Raw genomic sequence first — 11,503 nt, 5'->3', positions numbered from 1 at the left:
AAAAAACATGCCTACAAATAAAATGCCTAAGGTCAGATAGAGGGGGAGAGTACCTCTCAAATGAGTGTGCAAGGTTCCTGCAGGAGCATGGCATAAAGCAGCAATATTCATGCAGTCATACCCCACAACAAAATGGAATTGCAAAAAGGAAAAACAGGCATATTGGAGAGGTATCTCGTGCCATGCTCAATGAAAAAGGCTTGCCAGATTTTTATGGGCTGAAGCAGTTACTACAGTAGTCTACATAATGAACAGGACTCCCACTATAGCAATACATGGGATGACTCCAGAGGAGAGGTATACTGGTAGAAAACCAGATATTTCTCATTTGAAAATTTTTTGTTGCATTGCCTATGTTCATGTGCAAGATGAGTTGAGATCCAAGTTGGATCCAAAAGCTGAGAAGTGCATCTTTATTGGTTACAGCAGAAAGGGTATAGATGCTATAACCCTTCTACTCGTAAGTTTACAGTGAGCAGAGATGTTTTTTTTTATGAGATGAGTAGCTGGTATAAACTAGTAAATGTGATTGATGATGTAGATGCACAAAATGGTAATGCTGCACAGAATTCACAACAGCAGTCACAAAATATTAGTGGACCTGGAGTGTCCTCTAGCAGTGGTTCACATTCTTTGCCATGGATAGGCAGATTGAGATCAAGAGAATCTCCTCAAAGCAATGCAGATAGTGGTATGCAGGTTTCACAAAAAAGAAAAGAGAAGGTAGATCAGCCCACGTTTGATGTGAATGCAAGTCACTCTTATGTGGATGGTGAATCCAGTGGCTCAGAACACAGCATTGATGATGAGTTGGGTATTCCTTCTATTGTTACACCTGGAGTAAGGAAGACCAGGGATGTTTTGAGAGCACCTGGGAATGAACCTACTTTGCACAGGTCTACCAAAGCTAGGTATCCTGTGGATAGGCTGAAATATGATGGATTTACAGCTATTCACTATGCCTATATGGTCAAAATGATACAGGAACCAGAACCCACTTCTTTTGAGCAAGCCATGGAAAAAGAAAAATGGGAGAAATCCATGGATGAAGCAATGGATGCCTTGGAAGCAAATGCTACATGGGAATCGGTACCTTTGCCTAAAGATAAGAATGCAATTGGTTGTAAGTGGGTTTATAAGGTGAAGCACAATGCAGATGGTTCTGTGAACAGATACAAGGCAAGATTAGTAGTCAAGGGGTATGCACAAACATATGGCATTGATTATGAAGAAATATTCAGTCCGGTTGCAAGGATGGCAACCGTAAGAGCAGTCATTGCTATGGCTACATCAAAGGGATGATCTTTACATCAGATGGATGTAAAGAATGCCTTCTTGCATGGTGATTTGCAAGAAGAGGTCTATATGGAGTAGCCACTAGGTTATGTGCATGCTATTCATCCTGAGTTTGTTTGCAGGTTGAAGAAAGCCTTGTATGGCTTGAAGCAAGCACCTAGAGCATGGTCTAACAAGATAGGACAGTATCTTGTCACTATTGGCTTTCAGATTTCCAAGGCAGATTTCTCACTTTATGTGAGAAAAATAGAGAAATGTATTATGCTACTTGTCATTTATGTTGATGATTTGATTATGACAGGTGATAGTGATGAAGATATCCTTCATGTGAAAATGCTATTGAAGCAGAAGTTTGAGATGAAGGATTTGGGAGAGCTGCATTATTTCTTGGGCATTGAGGTGATTAGATCACCAAGTGGGATACGGCTCTTGCAGAGGCAGTATGGATTGGACATGCTATCCAAATATGGGATGACAGGCTATAAGCCTATTTCAGTTCCTTTGGAGCAGAATGTGAAGCTGAGCGCAGATGCAGGTGAGCTTCTGGAAGACCCTACTATGTACAGACGCATAGTAGGAAGTTTGATTTATATGACTATTACCAGGCTAGATTTGAGCTATGTTGTTGGATTGGTAAGTCAGTTTATGCAGGCTCCAAGGAAACCACATTTGGATGCGGCTAGACGCATACTCAGGTATGTGAAGTCCACATTGCAGTATGGACTAGCATGGATACACTGATGTTGATTGGGCTGGTAGTATTTCTGATAGACGATCTACCAGTGGATATGTGTTCTCTTTTGGGAGTGCTACAGTCACTTGGAGCAGCAAGAAACAACCTACAGTTGCCTTGTCGAGCACAGAGGCTAAGTACAGGGGTGCAACAATGGTTGCATGTGAGGTAGCTTGGTTGCATAAGCTACTTTATGATATGGATCAGCCTATAGATGGACCAATTGTCATTTATTGTGACAACATGAGTAGTATACACTTGGTAAATAACCCAGTCTATCATGCTAGAACAAAGCACATTGAGGTGCATTATTGATCTAGTTTATGTCAGCACAGAGGATCAGGTAGCTAACATATTTATGAAGGCATTGGGCGCAGAGAAGCTGCGCGAGTTCAGAGACCTGCTTGGTGTGTAGGAATTGGGATTGAGCTCGAGGGGGAGTGTTGAGATATCGAGCTCCACTCGTGATATGCCAGGGTGACCATTGTGCATTTACGTCACCGACTTGTTAGCTGCAGATGCGGTTGGTACACTGCCCATGAATAATAGCTAAATGACAGCTATCCTTATCTACTCTAGTTTGTGGCTCAGTTAGTATGCCACCTTAGTTAGTTGAGTTTGGTTTGAGACCCATATATAGGGTTCTTCTATTTCTCTGTACCTGAGTTCTTTTTGGCTTACACAACTAAGAAGAGGAAAACTGTTTTCAGCCTCCACCTTTGCGTGTATTCCCCCATTGTGTAAGTGAGAAAGCTACAAGTGAGACTCCTTCCTTCTCTCCCACAATCTTGACAATTAGCTCACCCAAAGGAACCAATTTGTATATAAATATACCCACATGCCTTTTGTAAATATTGCAATGAAACTTTACTTTCATCACCACACACTTGAAGGGTCAAGAGCACCTAATTCCAACTAGGAAGTTGTCCCTACTATCCCAAGGGCGGGGGGGAGAGAATGAGAATAAGAAAATGTTAAAGACAAACTAGCCCTTGTGGGCATCTTTATGTGTTATTAGATATCCATTCATTTGTTAAATTAATACTATCCAAAACAAGAGAACTTCCCTTTGCATTATTTTTCTTATGTATATGGTGGAGTAATCATCCACTCCACATGTTAGGCCCATCAAAGAAATGAAGAATCATGACAAGATTGTATTTACTCCAAAGCAACAATGGCCATTCAACCCTTCAATCCATGCTCTTTACTATGAGAGATTTGAAATTCTATTGATTGAATAGCTTAGACAAGGCCATTACAAGTAGTGCCATGGCCCAAAAATTGATCAGTGAATGTGAACTTGAGGAATATATCAAGGTCATTGCAAGGAAATCACAAATGCTTGGTTGCATGGCTTTCATTCAAAAGTGCAGAGGCTAGAGACTAAGATCTCTACAATGTGTGTTAGAAAATAAAGGAGAAAGGACATTTTTTGAAGTCACTCACACCAAAGTTTCTTTAGTGTATCCTTAAGATAAGAAGATGAGATGAGAGGTATGATAAGGCCAAGAATGGAAGAAAACATAATGCAATAGAGTATAGGAAATTCATAAGCAAGTGACAAACAAGTAAAGAATATAAAGTATCAAAAACTTTGATTATTATAGCCGATTACGGTAGATAGCTAATGCTTCCTTGCCATATGTTGCAATTAGGAAGCTTCGGTAGTATACATGAAATAGAATAGAGAAAAGGTTATGTATAGAAAAGTGTGGCTATAGCAACAAAAATGAGCCAGGCATTGCTATAGTAAATAGAGTGTTGCATGCATGCTTTTTGAGCATGCATCCAAAACTAACCACTGAATGTATATCCAATAGGTTCATAAATTGTGATGGTATTTATAGTAATAGAATCCCTCCCTACCTCCCCCAAGGTAAGGACCTCGTGGAATACTAACTTTGCACATGTATGTAGCTAGGCTAGTAATATGTGCTAACCCCTACAATGGTTTGTCTCTAGCTAGTCACCACCATCCAATCTTGCAATTGGGATCTACTACATGAAATCATAAATGCTTCTTCTCATATGGGGAGCTCACAAATATATAGTCAACAATTACCTACGTAGTTGCATGAGGTGTGGAGCATTGATCCCCAACACCACTCCCTCAACGTTCACCCTAAAAGTGAACTGCTTCTTTGATCCAATACCAAGTTCATGAAGATGTCGCTCCAAGGTACTCCTCCCAAGAGCTTTGGTGAAAATGTCTACACATTTATGTTTGGTATGATAATACTCCAAAATCCACCTCTCCATCTGGAATAAGGTCTCACACAAAACATTGGACTTCTATATGTTTTGTGTAAGCATGGCAATTTTCAAGCAACTCTAATTGGCATATAACAACTTTGTAGACTCCTTCTGCACTACTCCCACATCTACCAAAGGCTTCTTAATAGTAAAGACTCGCATGCCACAAAGTATGCTACTTTGTACTGAGCTTTGATTGAAGAAAGAGAAATTATGGGTTGCTTCTTGCTAATCCATGAGGTGGCTCTAGGTCCTAGTGAGAAGCAATAACATGACATTGATATCCTGCCATCTATGTATCTTGCCTAATCCAAGTCACAATAGCCAATTAAGATTCTCTCACCTTGCCTTTAATGAGTTTATTTTTTATGATAGAGAATTTTCTTAAAATACATGTTGCTTCATTAATGTCTGGGCATGTATTACACAAGTAAAGAAGACCTCCCACAAGTTTTCTAAAACACTCACTATCAACCAAAGTAGTGCATCTTCTTTTGAAAGCTTCAAGCTAACTTGACATGGAGTAACCTTGTCTTACATTTAACCATACCAAAAGCTTTTAGCAACTCACTAGCATATTTCCTTTGAGAGATGAAGTTCATATCTAATTCTTGCAAAAATTCAATCCCCAAACAAAAGTGCACAAGTCCAAGATCTATCAACTTAAACTCACTAGATAGAGCCTCCTTTGTTTGAGAAATCTTCTCGTCATGATCTCCAATAAGCGTGAGATCATCCACATATATTGCAATGATCATGTAGCTGCCATTCTCCTCAAACACATACAAACTAGCATAAAAAGGACTTCTTGAGGACTTCTTTTAAGACCAATACTTATCAAATACTTACCAATCCGCTCATTCCAAGCACTTGGGGCTTGTTTTAGTCCATATATTGCCTTATAAAGTCAAAAAACTTGTCTTCAAAACTTGGAGTTGCAAAACAAGGTGCTTGTTCCACATACACTTCCTCCTTAAGATATCCATTCAAGCAGGCTGATTTAATATCCATTTGCATCATAGGCCACTTGCATTATGCAACAAAGGCTAGAATGGTATGGACAATGGTTGTAGGAGCAAAAGTGCCTTTATAGTTGAAACCTTTTATTTGTGCAAATCCCTTTGCTGCAAGTCATGCCTTATATTTGTCCAATGATCCATCGACATTGTACTTAACTTTATAGACCCACTTGGTGCCAATTACCCGTGCAACCTTTAGATGAACAACAATGTCCCACAAGTGTTATTACACATCATGGAATGATATTCCACATGCATAGCTTTTACCCACTTTGGATCTTCCATAGCCTCTTCACAGCTACCAGGCTCTTGTACTTTCTCCAACTTTACTATCAATTGTGCTTGAGCCCTTCTTTGCTCCTCTATCCCCTTGGATCAACATGGTACATCTTGACTTTCTTCGATTATTGGTGGGTCCTTGCCATCCAAGAGCTAACTTACCCACTTAGGCAATGGCTTCCTTGTGTCAGGCCCCTCAAGCTCATCCTTCTTATCATGTTGAAGTTCTTCATGCCTCCTATGCACCATAGGAGCTAGTTGACCTATGTCTAGTGGTTGTGCCTCATGAGTAGGGATTTGTTGGGTCTAAAGAAGGATCTTTGTCCTCCACTTGATGCGGTTACTCAATAAATATATCATCACGACTTATGATGACATTCCTTTCAAAAGGGTTGTAGAGTCAATAACCCTTTGACTCCTCATTATACCCAAGGAAGGTGCATTTTTGGATCTTTGCTACCCACTTGGTTCTTGAAGCATGTGGAAAATGCCCAAAACATTAACTTCCAAAGATTCTAAAATGGGCAACTAAAGGTTTCTTGCCCGTACATGCTTCTAAATGAGTAATTACTTTCACAATCTTGGTATAGCTACGATTTAGCATGTAAAAACCAATGTTTACTGCTTTAACCCAAAACACATCTGGAAGATACCATGGCAACTTTCTATATATAAATATTTCCAATTCTATCCTTTTTGGACACATGCTTTGGAAGCTCTATCGAAGTCCAATTGTAAGCAAGAACCCACATCTATACAGCACTAATAGTGACCTATCAATTTTTAAGAGAATTAAAACCTAGAATTGTTTGTTTCCATTAAGCAAAGGCGTATGGTTATAACTAAGTTTCCCATGATTGAGGACTTGATCGATTGAGAAGTCAAACTTATGGATATATACACAAACATTCACCTAAAATGCAGCTTTCAATATCCTCCATCACGGCATTGCATTCGTGAATATACAAACCACCAAGGGATTGCTCAATGCAACCTCACATAAGGGTATAGAACTTAGATAGCACAAATTGTGGAGATGAACTAATGTAAATTCACCAAGCATATGGTCATACTTTGGCATCTCATTGGCTGAAAATATATTCTTCAAGAACCTTGGTATATGACAAATAACCTATTTACTTATGCAAATAATTAATGACTGCGGATGACCATGCACATGTGCACGCACGCACACGCTCTCAACAAGATTAAATTACTAAAGGCAATTAGACTTTTGGCAAACAAGATAGGTCAAGAGGTGGGCCATGCAAACAAATTTGACATGGTGGCAAAGCAATAAGCAAAATTTCTTTACAAATAGCAATCGTGTATCACCCCTGTTTGAAATGTACATGAAATAAAACAACCAGCAAACTTTCAAAGAACTCACAAAATGAAGACCCAAAGATGTCCTATAATGTTAGTATTACCTCACCGAGAAACTAGTATACAACTATGTGATCGTATTAGAATAATCTCTATTAGCCACGATTGCTTTGGCTAAATAAGGGGTAGGCAATGCCTGTGTTCTACCTGCATGGCAAAACCAACAGAATATTAAGTGGGGTTTGAAAATAGGCCATTTGCTTTCATTGACATGTTTGTGGGAGTTATTTCCATGTTCTGCATTTCCTCTCATCTGCCGTTGCAGACATTCAAAAAAGCAGCTTCTTTGCGAAATAGGATCTTATTGAGTCAGAGATTCGCAGTGTAACAAAGTTGTCGAGGGTACTCATGTCCACAGCCGCTAATACATCCATCTTACAATGACAATTGCTAGTGTTCAAGATGTCCCCCCTTGTATTGCAGACCTTAAGCTTTTTTAAAAAACAATTCCTCTAGTTGGTTGGCAGCAATGGAAACCCCCATAATGCTGCACCAAGCCTTCTTCATCCTCAGTCTGCAGCCTTGATGTCCTGCCCTGCATTGCTGGGGGTGATAAATACTCAACATAACAGGTTTAAAATTTGTGCATCGCCGCTCAGAGCCTAGCTTGCTTGTATCTACCATCCAGCACATTTATAACAGTAAAATACAGTAAAAGCATCGCCAATTAACTGGCTGCAAGATATGAAGCTGCATGCTGGAAAGCGGAATCAGGATTGTCCAATTCCCTGGTGGTAAATACAGTGAGAGTTTCAGCACAATGTACAAAAGGAATGCTCGCTGTAACTGCTCCTTGGACTATGATATACAAGGAGTGGGTAATGACCACATAAAATGGCCCCTGTAACTGCTGCATACAGCAATGCCTGGCATCTAGACATTGGAGCGAATCTGAATTGTGCATAGAGGGATACCTGCCTTGTAAACTATGCAAAAGAAACTGGTTCATCTGCCTTTCCTGTAAGCCATGGCTCTTATACCCTGTGGGTCAGCTATGTAGCCGAGTGGCTTATAGAACCCAACGACATTGGGCTCCGCGTACAGGCTAATGTTGGTGACGCCCTTCCCGATGAGGTCAACCATGAGCCTCTCCATGATGGCCTTGCCAAGACCCAAGCCCTGATACGAAGGATCCACAACTACATCCCATATGATGGCATTGAAGACATCATCGCCCGTCGCCCTGGCAAATGCGACGAGGCCACCGCTCTTGCTCTCGCGGAGCCATCGCAGGGATGATGTGTGCTGTAGCGCACGACGCAGCTTTTCCTTGTGCCTGCGGGGAAACCCTACTTTCACAAACAGATTGTTGAGCTGGTCCAGGTCCATACCTTCCATGGACGAATGGAGCTCAAAGCCACGGGAGTGGAGGTCGCCGTCACTGATGCTGTAGCGGCCGGATTCAGTCACACCCACGGCCTCCAGCTCGGGAGCGGAGATGGAGGCGGGCGACGGCGAGCAATGGACGATCCACGGCAGCCTGGTGCGGCAGAGACAGGCCTCCGTGGTTGGATGATGGAGGGATGCATGGACATGGCCACGGTGGGCCAAATGGCTAGGGCTTCGCTTGGCCACAGGGTGCTGCTGTGCAGGGCAAGAGCATGGGCTCTTGAACTGATGCGATTGCAAAGACGAAGCCGAGATGGCAAGATGGGTTGCCATTATTGGACCAGCAAACATCACCCAAAGGAATCACCACTCCCCCCAAATCATATGTTCCTTCTCCCAAGTACACTAACTTGCCTAGTCTACACTCATCGTGCATTTCACCATTTGCAAGTTTGTGAAGCTCCCTATGTTAACCATCGAGCCCGTGGTAGGTCCTTTTGTGACCTAGCTAGTTAAATCGCCCTTATGCCATCAACGCCGGGAAGGAATTGTGTTACCCCTCTCAACCATGGTAACAGTGGCCACATGGTATCTCGAGCTTGCCATGCACCCAGCCTAGGAGGTGATTCGATGTTCCTCAAGACAGTTTTCCTCCTAGCAGCTAGATGCGATATGTAGGCGGCATTGGTGATCGGCACAATGAGCGAATCTCCCTGTCATGAAGTGGCAAATCACATGTTGCAATATGCATTATGCTGTCAATAGTAGCCAAGACCTTAAAATGCACGATCACTTACTCCTCCTCTAGAGGGTTGTGGCAAAGTATCCTACGAGGAAAAGGTGACAGATCATCCAAGTTTTGTAGTCTAGCTCATCAATTATCTCATTTGTGCAAGCTTCTCTCTCGTCAAGTACAAGTTATGCTTTTGATATGTTATTTTGTAGTGATTCAAAACTGCAATTTCCTACCATGCATCTTGTTTTCCCTTATGCATTAGCATGCTTTGGATGGAATAGAGCTAGCAAGATTACTAGCATGTTGCGAACACACCCTTCATGCAAACGTTGGGAGCTACATTAAGCTTGCATACATTTGCATGCACTTAGATCACTTCACAAATTACCAATCCTCACTCTCTCTCCAATTGGAAGATCATGCACTATTGAATGAACATATGGAGGTCTCCAAAGCCCTACTATGTTTGGAGCAAACTTCTTTGAATTAATTATGTGGACCAAAGCTCTTAAACTTCAGGATTTTGCACATTTTGAATCTTTGATGTACTTCATGTTCAATATGTCCTAGGCAAGCTAGATTTTTTATAAGTTGTTAAGCATTTTCATTGCATGAGATGACAAGATATTAGGGCTATTTTCTGTGTCGTATGGCTATCCTTTTTATATGCCATTGTGTGTTAATATCAATCAATAGGGAATCTTCATGACTATATTTTTGTGAATCGTTATTATGTTTTCTTGGATCATGAAAGGGTGCCAATAATCTAAAATGTTTCCTTTTGTTGTTTCTTGTATTACAAGTAAACATTTTGGTTGAATTTTGCCATGTTCTTTGTTATTTTATTGTCATTCTACATTGTTAGTTCATGGTTGAATTGGTTGAATTTTTATAACCTAACATAGTGGTTGATTCTACATGGAAGAATATAGTTGCTTTTCTGTAGTGCAAGACTCTAGAATGGTCTTAGTTTTAGGAATGTAATTGAAATGGTGACTTTTGTGAAATGGATACTTTTGTGCAATGCAAAGATCTACGATGGTTTGGGTTTTAAGAATGTACTGAAAACATGAAATGTTGTACACGATATCTTCTTTTGCTTGTAATGTTCTTTGGGGTATCTTCTTATGCTTTTGGTGTTTAAGGTCTCTAACTACAGTGATTTGTACTAGTGTGTGAGAGAGAAAGACTTATCTTCCATTCATCGAGCATGAAATGTTATGAGCATATCTTCTTATGCTTCTAATGTTTAGGGTTTCATATACAATATCACGTGCATCCAATGATAGTGCTATTTACAATATCAAGAAGTTAGATGGCAACAAATTTCAAAATTGGAAGGCTAAAACATGGTAGGTATTAGTGCAAAAGAAGCAAGCTAGGCTATTGAAAGCCAAGGGTATAAAGCCAAAAAATTGTGATAAAGATGGTTGGGATGAGCTTGATGAGTTATGCAAGTCTACTATCATAATGTCTTTGTATAAGCAAGTATACTTCAATGTTATTTTGACTAATGATGTGCATATTATTGGAAAAAGATATGTGATCTCTATGACAAGGAAAGTCGTGCATCTCAATTGGATTGGTTGAAGAAGCTTGTGGACCTTTGCATGAATGAGGGTACTCCTATGTCTACTCATTTAAAAGAGTTCCATTTTATTTTCAGTCACTTTATCTCACAAGGCATTCTATTTGATAATAACATAAATGAAGGGAGTGAGCTGAAAGTGGAAGTATGCGAGCAAAAGCAAGAGCTATGGTGGAAGAGGAGAGAGAGAGAGAGAGGATGTGGAAACTCCAACAGTCACAATGTGTGACCAATCTTTCCTTTATTCAAATGTCACTGAAAGAGTAAAGAATGAAGTGACAATGATGGGCACCCGCCACTTGCAGTGTATAGGTGTGCAGATATTATTAGTGTAGTAATTTATGGGTGGCTAGGCACAAGTATCTTGATCCCCAATAATCTCCCACTTAAAAGGCGATTGTATCCCTAGTGAGAAGTGAAAAAGAAAAAAAGTAACAATGTACAAATGCAAATAAGTGCAACAAGATGAGGAAAGATGTCATCTCATCCAAAGCCCATCAACTTTTTAAGGAACGCAAAACGCTCCACTAATAGACTTTTCGTGAGCAGATTAACATGATTTTGGTCAGCTGAGATCTTGACAAGGTCAATAGACTTGTCCTCAATAACCTCTCTGATGAAGTGGTAACGCACCTTAATGTGCTTTATCTTCATATGGAAGACCAAATTCTTAGCTAACTGGATAGCACTCATAGAATTCGAATGCAGTGTAGGGACCATATCAATAATACCAAGGTCTAGTCTAACTAGAGAGCCTCCTTGCAAGCCTCAACGGCTACAATATACTCGACCTCGGTAGTAGAGAGGGCCGTGTATTTTTACACCATGGACATCCAAGAAATAGTACCTCCAGCAAAGGTGAAGACATAGCTAGAGGTGGA

General features: G+C 40.5%; 1 protein-coding gene across 1 annotated transcript; it reads right to left on the bottom strand.

Annotated features, from left to right (window-relative positions):
- Positions 1-7,046: 7,046 nt before the first annotated feature.
- LOC148020136 (GCN5-related N-acetyltransferase 1, chloroplastic-like) lies at positions 7,047-8,718 on the bottom strand. The gene has a single exon (XM_087700911.1). It carries the CDS (start codon positions 8,647-8,649, stop codon positions 7,915-7,917), a length of 735 nt encoding a protein of 244 aa, XP_087557037.1. The 5' UTR covers positions 8,650-8,718; the 3' UTR covers positions 7,047-7,914.
- Positions 8,719-11,503: the final 2,785 nt, after the last annotated feature.

Source organism: Lygodium microphyllum, chromosome 19 (genome assembly GCF_053477565.2).
Source record: "Lygodium microphyllum isolate KBCC chromosome 19, Lygodium_microphyllum_v1.1.10, whole genome shotgun sequence".
Classification (NCBI taxonomy): Eukaryota; Viridiplantae; Streptophyta; class Polypodiopsida; order Schizaeales; family Lygodiaceae; genus Lygodium; species Lygodium microphyllum.
This window is presented reverse-complemented; position numbering and strand designations above follow the sequence as displayed.